Raw genomic sequence first — 17,588 nt, forward strand, 5'->3', positions numbered from 1 at the left:
CAGTTGTTTTGCCGATTTTGACTGGTGATATTGGGGAAGGTTTTGTTTTTTTGGTTTTTTTTTCAACATTTATTTTTATTTATTTGGCTGCACCAGGTCTTAGCTGTAGCATGTGGGATTCAGTTCCTCAACCTGGGATAGAACCCAGGCCCCCTGCATTGGGAGCTCAGAGTCCTAGCCCCTGGACCACCAGCGAAGTCCTGGGGAAGGCTTTTAAAAAGAATATGTTAGATTTCTTTTTTGATCAGCAAAAGCAAAACCTTTTGTACATTACAGAAAAAGCATGATGCAAGAAATAAAAATCAGTATTACCATGAACCCACCCCCTGAGATAGAGTCCTTTCTGATTGCTTGTTGGTTATTTTCGTTCTTTGCCTGGGTACGTGTCCTGCCAGTGTGTCCTATGCATCTGAGTGGTAGATGATGCATGATTTTCGCTGACTTACAAGGACGTTTTTGGAGAATTCTGGAAAGGCATAGTGTGTCCTAGACGTAGATTCCGGTTTTGTCAGGGGGCTGGTGGCCCTGATCTCTCTCGGCCTTTACAGACCTTGGCTGGCCACTGGATTGGTAGTTGACTTTGCTGCAGAACATCAGGTCGGTTAGATGCAGGGTCTGACTGAGTCTGGCTCTGAGACACCCGTGGTGTGACCCTAAAGAGAGTTTCTTTTTCATGAAGCCCCATGCTGGCTGATGCCTGGGCTCCAGGATCAGCGGGTGAGACACAGCCCGCCTGGCTCCTGCTCCTGGTTTCAGCTTCAAGGGTGCCCAGGACAATAGGTCCTTTGTTCCTTTCTTAGTTTTACAGGAATGAGGGGAGACCCTGCCAGCACGGGCGCCTATCTACCCTTTCCATCTCTCACTGGCGAGTCAGTAGCAGGAAGTTCATAAGTAAAAAAGTCACTGAATCCTCCTCCTCTCCTGCAAGTGGCTGGGCCGCGTCCCCTGATGTTCCCTTTCCTGTGCTGTTCTCTCCAGCTGGTCCTCAGTAGACGGAGCTTTTTCATGAAAATCCTCCTGTCACTGCTTTTAGAAATCTTTTTGAGGAAGTCAAGGCCTCCCCTCCTCCTGCAGCAAGTAACAACCCTTGGCCAGTGGGGGATAAAGCCCGTGACCCCAAATCTGTTCATCTTTGCCCTTGCTGAGTTCAAGGGGACAAAGCCTTGGGGAATGAAAATACCCATTTTTGTGTTGTAGGGAAACTGCACAATGCAGACCTGGGCCCAGTTCTACCGGTTTCTAGCGTTTGACCTCAAAGAAGGAGATGGCCCCTAGTTTCCTCTAGATGGCCTTTAATTTCCCTTCAGTGAAGGTAGACATGCCATGATCCTTATGAGAACATGCCACCTCCCAGGCCTCTGCCCATCACGTTTCCATCCCAGGTGGTGGGTCAGAGTCTTCTCAGCTCACCTGGCAAGTTCTCTGTTATAAACGGAGAAAGGAGCCACATACAGCCAGAATGAACTGGGGCCCCCTTCTCCAGACTGGAACACTACACAGTGGGTTTTATTTTGGCTTCACACATTCTAAAGAAGTGTTTGCCTGACTGAGAGTGTTAGGAAATCATTGTACATCAGCTACCAGGTATCTCTGAAATGAAAGGTTTTCTGGGAAATTTATGTTTGCTATATATATGTGTGTGTGTGTTTAGCAAAATTTGGAATTGGTCCCTTTGCCAGAAATTTTTATTAGATGTATCTCTTTGGGATGAGCTGGTCTTTTCTCTGTCTCTCTACCTAAGAGGCTTTTTCTTTTTTTAAATTAAGCATTTGTTTATTTATGTATTTATTTATTCATTTGGCCACTCTGGGTCTTAGCGGCAGCATGTGGGATCTAGTTCCCTAACCAGGGATTGAACCCGTGTCCCCTGCCTGAGCAGGTGGATTCTTTATCACTGGACCACTGGACAAGTCCCAAGAAGCTTTTTCTACTAATGTTTTTCTCAGAACCTATTGATCCCTTGATGTATCTCCCACCCATCCTAGCATCTTGGCCACTGTTTAGTACTTGGAACATGTTTGGTGTCCTTTCAATACATAAGGCAGGATCTACTTCTCTAAGAGCAACCTCTTCTCTGACTTCCATCTGCTTCTTAATTCTGAAGACAGCCTTGCACTGGCCTCTTATAGCTGGAGGCTGAGCCCTGTGGCAGTGCTATGTCCAGGGTGCATCCTTCTTGCCATTGCAGCTGGTTGAGGCAACATCAAGGGAAGGGGCTTTGTTAGGCTGGGGAGCAGCTGAAGGCTCTACATGGGCAGATTGAGGCAGGGAGGGCCCCAGAGAGGCAGGATGCTCCTGGGAATTTCAACATAAAGACACCAGGAGAAGTAGATTTCCACCTTTACCTTTTTTCCACCTGGAGGTTGAGAATGGCAAGCACCAGGTCCAGGTTGGGACTCATCCCTGAGGATAAATGGAGAACATTCCAGCTAGAGGTACCCACCAGGAGCCCTCTTCTAGAGGATTCACTTTTTTTGGCTGCACTTCACAGTTTGTGGGCTCTTAGTTCTCTAACCAGGGATAGGACCCCGGGTCCCCTGAAGTGAAAGTTCTGAGTGCTGACTACCGAACTGCCAGGGAATTTCCCAAGAAGGTTCACATGAAATGCTGATCAAACAAACTCCAGAATTTGTTTATAGAATAGCCTTGGAATAGTCTAGAATGAAAAAAACATTGCCTTGTTTCTTTCTCTGAATTTCTAAAAATTAGGAGACACTGAGAGACACCCTGGAAACTCCTGAACAGAATCTACTCGTGGTTCTCAGGACGTGTCTAGGCTCTTCTACTCAGTTCTTTTCTGATTTCATCTGTTTTAGAAACAGATTGCTTTTCTTAATAACAATCCGTCTTGGGATTCTTGTGATGGGGAAACTGAGGCTGGAGGGCATGTAGTAATGAGCCCAGTCTCACAGTTATAGAGTCAGCTGGGGCTTTGATCCAAGTCTAACCACAAATGTTCTTCTCCTGAAACCAGATTGTCAGGTTCAGGGGACCCAAGGATCCAGGTCCACTTGCCTTATAAACAAGAGCATCTTGCTGTTGCCGCTTTCACATGTTGGGCAGGAAGTGGGTGAGTTTGGTTCTGGGTCAGTAAGAATCCATTGATAACTGAACTGGTGGAGCCCCAGGGAGTGTGGGCATGAGACTCCCACCTTGTTTTTTTCCAGACCTGCCTCCACCAAAGACAGCTGTCCTGTCGGGAAGGTCTCTGTCTGTCTCCTGTGTTCCACAGCTGGAGCACACCCGGCCACTTTGGTTGGAATTCTGAGTCTCAGTCCCAGCGGTGGAGATGGTGTTTTGTATTTGGGGACCTTGAATGGAGTGCTTGGCACTGGTACCCTTTGTCTGGTGGGTATAGAAGTACAGTTCTAGACCAAAACTCAGCAATGACATGTTTACCCTAAGCACTCCCCACCCCCCCACCCCACCCCTCGCTGCTCCACAGGAGGCTGGAGAGGGTGTGTCCCTGAGGGAAACTCATGAGCACTGAGATCGGGGCTGCTCTAAGTTTGGACTTGTTGTCCTGGAACGGTCTGGGCTGCTTCCGCTACTCAACGCAGGCCCTGAGATGGCCAGAGGCCAGGGAGCTCTTGCTGGCTGTGGTAGGGAGGGAAACTTTTCTTTTCTACCCTTCTAGCTTCTTTAGTTTATTGTGGTTATTGTTACTCTTGTTTTGTTCAGTCTTTGTGACCCCAGGGACTGGGCACGCCAGGCTCGTCTGTCCTCCACTATCACCTGGAATTTGCTCAAACTCATGTCCGTTGTGTCGATGATGCCATCCAACTATCTCATCCTCTGTCATCCCCTTCTCCTCCTGCCCTCAATATTTCCCAGCATCAGAGTCTTGTCCAGTGAGTTTGGCTCTTCACGTCAGGCGACCAAAGTATTGGAGCTTCAGCATCCATCCTTCCAATAAATAGTCGAGGTTGGTTTCCTTTAAGATTGACTGGTTTGATCTCCTTGCAGTCCAGGGGACTCTCAAGAGTCTTCTCCAGCACTACAATTCAAAAGCATCAGTTCTTTAGTTGGTCTAGTAATTAAATTGACATAAGATAGATTAACAGAGTCGTACATACAGGGGCCTCACAGGCATGAAACTCAAGACAGTCAGGCAATCAAGTCTTGTGCCATTCTGAGCTAAGAAAGGGGTCAGGGTCAGGGACTTCAGGAGGAGAGGAGAGTTCACCCGGAGGACAGAGGAGCAGATGCTGGTGAACAGGTGTCTGCAGGGCCCAAAAGTCTTCTGTTATGAGAGGTCACATTTGCCATGAACTCCCTTCCTGGATCAGGCCTCTAGCAGAATTCTTCCAGGTAGTTCAGGGGAAGGAGGGGTCTCCCTGAGTCCTTGGACTGAGTCTTCAACTTGAAAAAATCCACTTGCCAAAGTGGTGTCTTCTGGGGTGGTATGTCCACCTTCCCCTCCCCACCCATTTTTTGGTAAGCTTGGAGACAAGGGTCCATTGTCTCCTGAGACCGGAACTGAGCATATGGATTCTGTCGTTGGGGCCTGCCCAAGGAAAGGCCTGACTCAGAGGGTGTGTAATGGGGGCCCAGACAGAAGCTATGAGGATCCTGGCCCCCACTTCTCTCCACCTGCTGAGCTCCTCCCCTTCCTGACTCACAAGGAATCAGCCTCATCCATCATCCCTGTCATGTCCAGAGCAGGCATCATGTCCACATCTGCCCAGGGTTAGGCCTGAGTATGGCTAGGGGATGGAACCAGGCTAGAAGGAGCCACGTGGAATGCAGAGTAAGACAGGTGATTGCTTCAGAGGTGGATAAACAGTGGGTGAAGGAATTCACTGCAGCTGCAAGAGATGGGACAGGGGTGGGGGGAGAGGGGAGTTCAATGTGGGGACTTTTTGGTAGACTTTTAAAAATATATATTTTTTAAATTTTGCTTCTGGGTCTTAGTTGCAGCATGTGGGATCTATTCCCTGACCAGGGGTGGAACCCAGGCCCCTGCATTGGGAGCACAGAGTCTTAGCCACTGGGCCACCAGGGAAGCCCCTGTGCTGGGTTTTGACGTGGGTCGCAGCCGGTTACAGACACTCAAGGGCAGTTTTGACATATACGGATACGTGATTCACTTCGTGGTACAGCAGAAACTCACACAACATTGTTAAGCAATTATATGCCAATTTTAAAAAACAGAAATAAAAGGAAACGAAGGAGGCGGGGATAGTGTGAACGTGGGCAAGGAGGGGCTGAGAAGAGGCAATAGATGCCCTTCTCAGGATGGTCTTCCCTGCTGAAACTAAGAGAAGGGTTTGTGAAGATTAATACAGGAGAAATAGTCTTCTTACTCAAATTGTCTTAGCCCATCATTCGTTGTGGCCAGTTTTTCACTTATTCATGTGCCATCTTTACTATTCATGTACCTGATACTTTTCTCAAGTCGGCTATGTGTTACATTTAAGATAAATTTGATAAGCCAGCTGTGAAAAGACAAATGCTACATGACTCTGCTTATATGAGGAATTTAGAGTTGTCAGATTCATAGAGACAGAAAGTACATGGTGGTTTCCAGGCACTAGGGGGAGAGGAAGAATGGGAATTACTGTTTAAAAGGTAGTTTCAGATTTGCAAAAGGAAAAGAGGTCTGGATGTGAATGGCTTCACGAATTTATACTTCACAAATCAGGCAGCATTCCATCTAGGGAGGAAGAAGGCACTCCCTTGGGCTGCAGGAAAGGAAAGATTTTTTAAGGTAGAGAGGAAATGGGAAAATGAAATTATTAGCAAAGAATTCATCGTTTTTAGCAAGGTCGCCCTCCTAAGGAAAAGGAGGGGCCTATTAGACAGTACAAGGAGAGATAAGAATGCCTTCCTCAGCGATCAATGCAAAGAAATAGAGGAAAACAACAGAATGGGAAAGATTAGAGATCTCTTCAAGAAAATTAGAGATACCAAGGGAACATTTCATGCAAAGATGGGTTCGATAAAGGACAGAGATGGTATGGACCTAACAGAGGCAGAAGATATTAAGAAGAGGTGGCAAGAATACACAGAAGAACTGTACAAAAAAGATCTTCACAACCCAGATAATCACGATGGTGTGATCACTCACCTAGAGCCAGACATCCTGGAATGTGAAGTCAGGCGGGCCTTGGAAAGCATCACTATGAACAAGGAGGTGATGGAATTCCAGTTGAACTATTTCAAATCCTGAAAGATGATGCTGTGAAAGTGCTGCACTCAATATGCCAGCAAATTTGGAAAACTCAGCAGTGGCCACAGGACTGGAAAAGGTCAGTTTTCATTCCAGTCCCTAAGAAAGGTAATGCCAAAGAATGCTCAAACTACCACACTGTGAGCACTCATCTCACATGCTAGCAAAGTAATGCTCAAAATTCTCCAAGCCAGGCTTCAGCAATATGTGAACCATGAACTTCCAGATGTTCAAGCTGGTTTTAGAAAAGGCAGGGGAACCAGAGATCAAATTGCCAACATCCGCTGGATCATCGAAAAAGCAAGAGAGTTCCAGAAAAACATCTATTTCTGCTTTATTGACTATGCCAAAGCCTTTGACTGTGTGGATCACAATAGATTGTGGAAAATTCTGAAAGAGATTGGGAATACCAGACCACCTGACCCACCTCTTGAAAAACCTATTTGCAGGTCAGGAAGCAACAGTTAGAACTGGACATGGAACAACAGACTGGTTCCAAATAGGAAAAGGAGTACGTCAAGGCTGTGTATTGTCACCCTGCTTATTTAACTTACATGCAGAGTACATCATGAGAAATGCTGGGCTGGTTGAAGCACAGGCTGGAATCAAGATTGTCGGGAGAAATATCAATAACCTCAGATATGCAGATGACACCACCCTTATGGCAGAAAGTGAAGAGGAACTGAAAAGCCTCTTGATGAAAGTGAAAGAGGAGAGTGAAAAAGTTGGCTTAAAGCTCAACATTCGGGAAACTAAGATCATGGCATCTGGTCCCATCACTTCATGGGAAATAGATGGAGAAACAGTGGAAGTAGTGTCAAACTTTATTTTTGGGGGCTCTAAAATCACTGCAGATGGTGATTGCAGCCATGAAATTAGAAGACGCTTACTCCTCAGAAGGAAAGTTATGAGCAACCTAGACAGCATATTAAAAGGCAGACATTACTTTGCCAACAAAGGTCCGTCTAGTCAAGGCTGTGGTTTTTCCAGTGGTCATGTATGGATGTGAGAGTTGGACTGTGAAGAAAGCTGAGCACCTAAAAATTGATGCTTTTGAACTGTGGTGCTGGAGAAGACTTTTGAGAGTCCCTTGGACTGCAAGGAGATCCAACCAGTCCATCCTAAAGGAGATCAGTCCTGGGTGTTCATTGGAAGGACTGATGCTGAAACTGAAACTCCAATACTTTGGCCACCTTATGCGAAGAGTTGACTCATTGGAAAAGACCCTGATGCTGGGAGGGATTGGGGGCATGAAGAGAAGGGGACGACAGAGGATGAGATGGATGGATGGCATCACCAACTCAATGGACATGAGTCTGAGTAAACTCCGGGAGTTGGTGATGGACAGGGAGGCCTGGTGTGCTGCGATTCATGGGGTCGCAAAGAGTTGAACACAACTGAGGCGACTGAACGGAACTGAACTGATTAGACAGTATGTCTTGTTAGTGTTAACCAGGAAATTTTAAGTTGTCTGCTTACAGGTCACATTCTTGAGGAAGGTTGAAACCATACTTAGGTTAGTTAGGAAGTTTTGGTGGGCTCAGCACAAGTGACTCCATTTGGGGCCTGTCATTTCTTTTTTAACAATAGTGATGGTTGTGCAACAATATGCATATGTATTCAACACCACTTAAACATGGTTAGGGTAGTAAGTTTTATATTATGTGTATTTATCCACAATAAAAAATAGGGGGGAAAGTCAGTTAATACCTCCACCATAATGGGGAATTACACTAAATCCATATAGCTATTAAATGCTGGACATTAAAATAAAAACCATGCTTCCATATAATTCTTAGTATATCCAGCACTCTCTGGGAATTACTGTCAATTTTCAGTAAACTACTGAAAAGTTTTAAAATATGAAAAGTAGTCTATTCTGTCGTACCAGGTGGGGTTTGGTTTTGAGTTCTTCGCTTTGTAGCCAGACTCAGCTCTTTATGTCAGGGAAAGAGGCAAGGAGATGAATCTTAAGTCATAATTAAGTCCTCAGCAAAAGCAACTTGAAACCCAAACCCAGGGCTCTGCTCTTGTTGTTTTTGTTTGTTTGTTTGTTTTTATTTTGTTTTATTGACAACATTAGCATCTTATTGATAACCATCAGCCCCATCCATTTCTCTTGATTCATTCTTTGTCTGTGTAATAGGCCTTTACAGTGTAAACAAAGACAAACTCTTAGTTTTCTTAAGGCTCTGGAAGGCCAGCCTTTAGGTTGCAGGAAGAATTCTGAGTCTTCCCTGAGAGTTGAGTTATATTTGCTGGAAATCCAGGGAGGGCCTGGAAGGTAAAACCTGGGTGGAGCCTGCCTCTTACCCCTTCAGATCCTAAATCTAGTGCCCTTGTGAGTCACTCAGTCCTTCAGCCCACACCCGGGATTGGCCAGGAAGGAGCAGGCACAGTGGGCAGACTCCCCTTTGAAGAAGAGAACTAACTACCTGACAGAGGAGACCAAAGATGGTGTGTAGGGCCAGGGAGCTGGGATGTAGGGAAGAAAAGGGACAAAGGCCAAAAGCCAAGGTGCATTTTAAGGAACTGCAATAACCCTTCCTCCAAATGCCTGCAGACTCAGTCATCCAATGTCCTCAGATGACTCAACTCACAGAGTTATTTGGATAGAGGCAAGACAAAAAACCTGGTTAAAATGTAAGGATGGGTTTACCGTGAAGGGGATCACAAAGGTACCAAATTCCAAGGCAGATGGGATGGGTTTATGCAAAGATGCCTGTTCCTCCTCCAAGCAAACACCCAGAAGGGAGCTGGAAGCCATAGAATCTGGTTTGGGAGTCCACTTTATATATATCATTATATAGATACAGTTCTTCAGAGCACTTGCCATTCATTCTAGGAGAGGTTTTCTAAAGTTGTTAATGAACTGAGCCAATCTCTTTTTCCTTTGAACCATGATCTAACACTCTGCTCTAGAAAGGAACAGTCTTAGCACATTTAAATGACTTAGTTGAAAAAAAATAAATAAATGACTTAGTTGAAAAAGCGATTGCCCTTGAACAATAATCAAGTATAGCTTATCATAAATGTTGATATAAATTATCCATTTAAAAAGTATAATTGTTTGGCCTAATGACTTTTTTTTAATGGAGAGGAAGTTTTAATAGTTATTTTATTTATTTGGCTGCGCCGGGTCTTAGTTGCAGCACTCAGGATCCTTGATCTTAGTTGTGGCATGCAGGTCTTCAGTTACAGTGTGTGGTATCTAGTTCCCTGAGCAGGGATCGAATCCCAGTCCACTGCTTTTTGGAGCACAGAATCTTAGCTACTGGACCACCAGGGAAGTCCCTTAATGATGTGTTTCTAATGCACACAGGATAGGTTTGGAGAACTTTCTCTTTGAGGTTTATACTTTTGTCTCCATGTCCTGACTGAGGACAGAGCCCTTTGGACCACTGAACTCGTTCTGAGACCCTTTCGTCAAACGGACTTGTGTGCCTTTGTTGAGCGTAACAGTTTGGCATTTGCTTGTATCTAGTTCCTTTAAACTTCATTCTTGCTATTCAACAGCTGAACTAAGGTTCTTATACACAGAACGCTGTCGACTGTCTTGCTGCACTGAAACAACTTCACATCAAAGTTTCATGTCTGTTATGTATTGCTTTCTTTTTAAAGTAAAAAAAGGCTTATTTCGTGCTCGCTTCGGCAGCACATATAAAATAAAAAAGGTTTATTTATTTTTGGTTACACTGGGTTCTCATTGCTGTGTGCAGGCTTTCTCTAGTTGCGGTCAGCCGGGGCTACTCTTTGTTGCAGTGCTTGGGCTTCTCATTGCGGTGGCTTCTGTTGAGAAGCACAGGCTCCAGGTACTCGGACTTCAGTAATTGTGGTACACAGGCTTAGTTGCTCTGCGGCACGTGGGATCTTCTTAGACCAGGGATTGAACCTGTGTCCCCTGCGCTGGCAGGCGGATTCTTAATCCCTGGACCACCAGGGAAGCCCCTATGTGTTAATATTGCTTTCTTATTTGCCCGTCATTAATTTGAAGAAAGACTGAAGTGTAAAGTAACGTGTTGTTTTGGATAGGAGCTTGGGAGGGAGTGATGTTTGGGAAAGACAAGGGAGCCTTACTGAACACACTTGGTCTAGACGCTAGACCTTAGTAGCTGCCTGGATAGATTCTTTCGTACTCTGGGGTTCTGGATGAGGATCAGAAAGCATCCTTTGGGAACACTGCTGCAAGTTCATGGTTCCTCTGAGATGAGTCTGATTCTGTGACGTGTGATAGAAGAAGCAGGCCTTGGTCCTGAATTATAATGCACTGCCTGCCGTTGCTTCTTCTTGCACCTGCCTAGGCTACCAACGCCTGGTCCCAGGAATGACAGGAATACAGCCAAGTGGAAAGGCCACTCTTGTCCCACACTCTGAAGAGCCTGGCATTGAATGTGACCAGAATGTTGGAGCGCCCTGCCCCCCAGAGTGGGTGTGGTCATCGGCCATCTGCTGCCAGGCCCTGAAGCCCAGTTGGAAAGAGAGTAGGCAGGGTCTGAGTTTTCTAGTGTTTGTTCTCTGCCCCAGAGGCATCTTAGAGCTGGAGGGCATTCTTTGATTTGCCCAGGATTTTCACATGCAGCTGTGGGGCTCACTGAATCCATAATTGAGCTTCATCTCCCCCCTCCCTGAAAGCAGCCTAGATATTTGGAAATACTAGTTAATAGTTGAATGAATAGATGAATCTCCTGCTCATAAAAACCCAGTGAGGGACTTCCCTGGTGGTCCAGTGGTTAAGATTTTGCCCTTCCAATGCAGAAGGTATGGAAATTAGGATTCCACATACCATGCGGCACAGTCAAAACAAAAAAATTGAGGTGCTATGTATTTTCCCATCTCATTCTCCCCAACCTAATACTTGAGAGAAACTTTAAGCTCCAGAAAAGTTGCAAGAAGAGTACTATTTATAACTGCTCACAAGTTGTTGGGATTTCGCCTCCTTTTCCTTCCGTCTGTATTCTTCCCTTTTTTTGAGGAGGTGAGAGGTGAAGAGGGGCTAACTACTTGGTACTTAATTTCTAACATTTTCACACTTGGCCCCTGAATTTTTGAGTATGCTTCTCTTAAGAGCAAGAACGTGTTCCTGCAGAATCGTGATAACATTATCACAGTCAGGAGGTTAAATATCAACACAGTAGTATCTCATATATATTCCAGATATGAATATATTCATATTCAGATATTCCGATTGTTCTTTCTAGATGCTTTTTATTCTGAGACTGTATGTGATTGGTTCTGTGCACTCAGTGAGATGATCACATCTGTTTAGTCTCCTTTTCTCTACGGTAACTCACAGTTTGTGTGTGTGTGTGTGTGTGTGTGTGTGTGTGTTTAAGATTTATTTATTTATGGCTTTCCTGGGTCTTCATTGCTGTGCAAGGACCTCTTCCAGTTGTGGTGAGCAAGGCCTGCTCTTTGATTTTAGTGTGCAGTCTTCTTATTGTGGTGGTTTCTCTCGTTAAGAGTGTGGGCTCTAGTGCACATGGGCTTCAGTAGTTGCAGCTCAAGGGCTCAGTAGTTGTTAGTTGCCCTGCGGCAGGTGGGATCTTCCCAGATCAGGAATCTAACTCGTGTCCCCTGCCCTGGCAGGTGGATTCTTTACCATGGAGCCACTAGGGAAGCTCTTTTGTGTTTTTAATCTTTTACCACACTGACTTTTTTGAAGAGCTCAGGCCAGTGGCTTTGCAGAAATCCCTGAATGTGGGTCTTTCTGTTTCCTCCCATAGGCATTCAGGTTGTATGCGTTTGGGGGCAGGAAGACCAGGTGATGCTATAACCTTCTCAGAGCATCACATCAGAGGCACCAGGTGAGGTGGTAGAGATGTCAACCCCGGTCACTCGGTCAAAGTGTCTTCTCCCTTGTCAGGGCACGTATCCTTCTTCAGAATAAGGAACCATTGGGGTGGTATTTTAAGGCTGTGAATGTTCTGTTCCCTAAATCTTTCACCTACTGATGTCAGCATCCATACATGAGCCTACCATTCATCAGTTCTGCATGGTGGTGGAGATATTAATTGCCACTTTCAGACAAAGCTTAAAAAGGGAGCTGGCCGGATCTCAGGTGCCAGCCTTCCCACTGTGACCATGTCCTGTGTCTCCTGCTCACTGGTTTATCTTTTATAAGTCTCTCCTCCTTTGTCCTCCCTCACATCTGTCTTAGAAATCATGGTGTTGAATCTCATCGGATTCTTTCTCCGATTGGATTCCCTAGACGCAGAGCCTGAGATAGGGCTTATAGGATGTGATAGGAGAAAACCAGACAGAGATGTGGGGTCAGCTGGGGTATAACCTCCACCTGACCCTGCAGGGAGCTCTGAAGTTTGACTGGCACCTACCTTGGGCCTGTCCCACCTTGAAGCCAGAAAGCCTCTTCTCCACCCATGTTACTGAGTCCTGAGCCGTGCATCTGCTTCCAGGGGTTGGGATGGTGTTTCTGCTTCCTGGGTTACCCAGGGAAGGAAGCAGCTGTGGGCTTTTGGCAGCCAGCACTCATAGTAACAGGGGCACGGGTGCCTGGTTGATCAAGGGGATCTTGGCAGGCAAGGCGCCAACCGCATCCACTACAGCTTCAGTGTTTCCCTCATTAGTTCTTTCCTGAGGCTTGTCCCCATAAAAGCCAATCTGTCCTGTAATCATAGGCTATAAACCTCAGACAGCCGGCTGCATAAAGGCGTGAGCTTAGTCATTTGCAAAGACAAGGTCTAATTTATGGTTGCTCCTTTATGAGGCCCCATGAATCTTATTCACCGCCTTCCTGTCTGGGCCCTGGCTTTTAAAGGTGAGGTCAGTTGTCAGAACAAAGGGTTTGTAGCTGCTTAACAACCAAGGCTGCTTAACCACACAGGCTGGGCCCTTCTAAGGACGAGGTATCAACCTATTCACTCTCAGTACACAAGTGTCCAGACTGCCATGTTGGGGGGAGGAGAATTTGGTCTTGGTAAAATATCTCTTGGCTCCCCTGGTTGCTCAGACAGTAAAGAATCTGCCTGCAATGCAGGAGACCTGGGTTTGATCCCTGGGTCGGGAAGAACCCCTGGAGGCAGGCATAGCTATCCATTCCAGTATTCTTGCCTGGATAATTCCATGGACTGAGAAGCCTGGCAGTCTACAGTCCATGGGGTCACAAAGGATCAGACACGACTGAGCGACTAACACTTTCACTTTCACACTTCCAAAATATCTCCAACTTGAGATGGCAGGGCTGACATATGCCTTTATTTGGTTTCCTAGAATTATTTTTTTTTTTCAAAACACTTATTTATTTATTTGGCTCTGCCGGGTCTTAACTGCAGCATGTGGGAACTAGTTCCCTGACCAGGGATCAAACCCAAGACTCCTGAACTGAGAGCCTGGAGTCTTTGCCACTGGGCCACCAGGGAAATCCGCTGAGAGCTCTTTCAATGGCATTACCTGTATCCTCTCAGCCCCAAACAAAACACAAACAACAACCACCTAATTGGGTCTGAGTTTAAGTGCATATTTTGCTCTTAGGCTTGTGCTCCTTGAGTTCTGGGACTGGCAGCATCAGAATTCTCCCAGAGTTTGCTAGAAATGCAGAGTCCTGGGCCCATCCCAGACCTGCAGAATCAAAACCTCTGGGGCTGAAACCAGGAAGTGCCTGTGGCTTCATACCCCCAGAAGATTGTTCCCCCAGGCTCAAGCGCTGATGCAAAGCAATGATTATAAACTTTGATGTAGGCTGGGGCCTCCTGGGGAAGCTGAACCATTCTGATGTCTGCATTCTGCCCCCAGAGTGTCTGATTTATTTGATCTGGGGGTGCTGTCTAGCCATCACAAAAATTTAAACTCCCCAGGCAATTTTCATGGGCAGCCAAGGGTGGAAACCCGTGCTGTAAAGTCGCCTTCTTTACCTCATGGGAAAGGAATGTTTACACCAGCTTCATTGTGAAGAGTTTGTTCTGAGCACTGCAGAGATTCTCTTCAAAACACCTGGAGGCCCTGGAATGGCATTTCCAGAATGAGGAACTACCCTTTCTGGGCACAGATGGTCCCATATGGAAACTTGTAGCAGCAGTAAAGGAAAACACTCCTTACTTGAGAGCAGATGAAACGTAAATATTGAATGGAAGCCCGAGATTCTTTAGATCTAGAGATTCTTTAGATCTGGAGCAGGTATAGAGGTGGCAGAGGAGAAGGCGGGATGCAGTCTCTGGTGGCCCATGTGCTGTCATGGGGTGGCAGGGGGTGTGTGGTTCCTAAGTCTGCGTGCCCCCAAGTGACCTCTTAGAGCAGAGTGGTCCACAGGGGAGTGGCATACCTCCTCTCCCCTCTCCCCTTACATTCAGACCCCATCACCTGTCTTCCTCACTGTCAAAGGCTTCCTTCAGACCACATGTATGGGTCTCTTGGAGTGCAGACATTTGAAGATGATGTGTACCCCACCTGAACTCAGCCGTGCAGACGTGGGTGGTCAGGCCTGGTGGTCCCACTGGCTGTTCTGGGACCACAGGGATGACCAGCATGGAGAACTCTGAATGTGGCAAAGGAAAGACACCCCAGAGCTTAGGCAGCCTTAGACGGGGACCTCCACCCTCTCTCAGCAGAGCGCTGTTCCTCGGCCTGAGCCTCCTGATCCTCTTTTTGAAAGCTAGGATCCTGGCACCTCCTTTCAGGGGTACTGTGAAGAGCAGATAAGAGAGTATTTCTGAAGGTTTGGCCAACAGTAGACACCACCTGGTTACAGCCATCTTGTGTTTGTGATCGCACCTATTAGCTGCAAAGCTGGAGAAACACCAAACTTCTGGGATTTCTGGCTTTGCCATTTCTTGGCTGTTTATTACTCTGGAGCTTGATGAACCTGTTTCCTCACTTATAAAATCGGAATTAAGTACTCAGAAACAGGGTTAGGGTTGGGGGCAGAGATGATATCCATCAAGGGGATATTTTTGTATTGAGATTTCATTCACATACCATAAAGTTCAGTGTTTTTTTTTCAGTATTTCACAAAGTTGCACAGCCATCAGCTCATCTCATTCCAGAACATTTTTGTTACCTGGAAAGAACCTCCAAACCCTTTCGTGATCATGACCTACCCCAACCCCTCCCCAGTCCTTGGCAATCACTGATCTTTCTGTCTCTATGTTTTTATCTAACCCAGATATTTTGCATAAGTGGAATCAGCATGCTATTGTGCCTGGTTTCGTTCACTTAGTGTGGGATCCTCAGGGTTTCCTTCCATTCCATGGAGTCTTCAAAGTCTTCCATTTTATAGCATGGATCAATGTCTCAATCATAAAAAGAATCAATGACCGTTATGGCTGAATAAAAATCCATTTTCTGGATATACCACATTTTATTTATCCTTTCTTTAGTTGATGGAGATTTGGACTGTTTCCACTTTATGGCAACTATGAATAATATTCATATGGTTTTATGAATAGTGCAATACCATTCCACTGTGGGGTTCTATTAGAAATAATATTAATAGTGAAAGTAAAAGTGCCTGAAAGGAAATGAAATCCAGTTCATATGGATATATGTGTGCCTGAGGACTGTTCGTCTGTGTTTTCAGAGCTTGCCTAGTCATGCTCTTGGTCTCCTGGTTACTGTATGGAATTTAGCACTTAGAGTTTCTTTTTGCTCAAAGTGAAGACATGCCCTAATAGCAGAAAACAGAGTAAACAGCATTTAGGATATGTAGAACCCTGTGAAAACTGAGTTAGAAAGGGAAGGTTGAGTGTGTTGAGGGGTGTTGAGGACTTGCTGCAATGTTAGACATACAGAGTGATATAGAACCCAGCGTCTGCCCCTGGAAAGCTTCCAGTCTGGAGGGGAAGACAGAAGAGGTGGTGATGAAGGTTGGGGCCCTGGGCCAGGATAGGTCCAGCCTAGGAGACCGCAGGGTGCTGTCCTCATGAGGGAGACCTCGCTGCAGCTGTCTGATCCTGCCGATTCTCTCTCCTAGCATGGTAAGACACAAGGACGATCACTACTCCGAGGAAACGGATGCCAAGACCTGCCCCCGGGACTCGGGCTACGACAGCCTCTCCAACAGGCTCAGCATCTTGGACCGACTCCTGCACACCCACCCCATATGGCTGCAGCTGAGCCTGAGTGAGGAGGAGGCGGCCGGAGTCCTGCAGGCGCAGCCTCCGGGGGTAAGACTCTAAAGTGGGGAAATGAGGAGGCGGGCAGGGCCGTCACTTCCCTAAAGAGAAAGATGGCGAGTTCCAGAGAGTTCTTCCCAGCTCCTAGGGAGCATGGTGCCCGGTGTGTGTGTCTCCTTACAAGGCAGAGAAATTCTGGAAACTATGGAGGCAGCTCCCAAAACAGAGCCCTTCATCTGCCCTTGGGACCTCAAGATTCTGAGGGATAACAGGGCACCTGGGTACTGAGGAGGGGCCACTGGCCATGGGCCCCGGGCCTGACTTCTTGAGATGTGACATGGAGGATGAGCCTGGTGTGGGGTCCTCAGTCTGTGGTTTTCCTTTCATTATGAGCCCGGGAGCCCTGCCTGGGTTCTGCCATCCAATTCAGCCTTCTAAAGGGTCCAGCCTTCTAAAATTCCACATCCCTAGTCTTGTCTACTCTGGCTGCCAAAGTCATCCTCTTTCCCTTGTGTGGTCTCAGTGACAAACCAAAGCCCAGTTTGGTTTCTTCAGCACCCCCCTCCCCAAGGCTACACAAGGGCTTCCCATATGGCTCAGCTGGTAAAGAATCTGCCTGGCTTCAATCCCTGGGTTGGGAAGATCCCCTGGAGAAGAGAAAGACTACCCACTCCAGTATTCTGACGTAGAGAATTCCATGGATTGTGTAATCCATGGAGTTGCAAATAATCAGACACTACTGAGAAACTTTCACTTTCATCCAAGGCTAGTCTTATCTAACTCAAGCCCACTCCACGATGCTATAGAAGTTTCTTAGAAAATGTTATTCAGTGATAGGTAGATATATTCTGTGCTATCTGACATGGTGGCCACTGGCCTCATGTAGCTATTTAAATTACATTAATAAAATAGAATAAAACATTTGGTTCCTCAGTGGCACTAGCCATATTTAAGATCTCACTATCCCCAATGTCTGTGTGGCTACCATACTGAATGGACGGTGCAAAGTATAGAACGTTTCCACCATCATAGAAAGTTCTTGGGGACAGCGCTTGTGTACGATGTACACGTCTAAAACAAGGGTAAATACAATAAATCACAGATAAAATAAGACTGGAAACAACACACCACAAGAGATAGAAACTAAGAAATAGATGGAGAGGCAGGGAGAAAATTCCTTCCGTAGCTGGCCAAGGAATGTTGTAACAGCTGGACACAAAAATAAACTTTCCAGTTTCCTATCAGCCAAAGCTTGTCGGTTGCCACTTTTTGACTCACAAGTGAGTCTTTGTTCCTCATCTGACGGAAGCAGACAAGACTAAGTCCTTGCTGGAACACGTTCAGGAGGACAG

The 17,588-nt window shown here is 46.2% G+C and overlaps 1 protein-coding gene across 13 annotated transcripts in view; it reads left to right on the top strand.

The window, feature by feature from the left end:
- The window catches only part of RIN2 (Ras and Rab interactor 2), a 211,009-nt gene that overhangs the window by 154,349 nt on the left and 39,072 nt on the right, over positions 1 to 17,588 (top strand). For all 13 annotated transcript variants that reach the window (XM_065921313.1, XM_065921319.1, XM_065921312.1 and 10 more), the window contains one exon: positions 16,095 to 16,287. In XM_065921313.1, the coding sequence (XP_065777385.1) occupies positions 16,095 to 16,287 (193 nt within the window). The remainder of the gene's footprint in view (positions 1 to 16,094; positions 16,288 to 17,588) is intronic.

This window comes from Muntiacus reevesi, chromosome 2 (assembly GCF_963930625.1).
Source record: "Muntiacus reevesi chromosome 2, mMunRee1.1, whole genome shotgun sequence".
Lineage (NCBI taxonomy): Eukaryota > Metazoa > Chordata > Mammalia > Artiodactyla > Cervidae > Muntiacus > Muntiacus reevesi.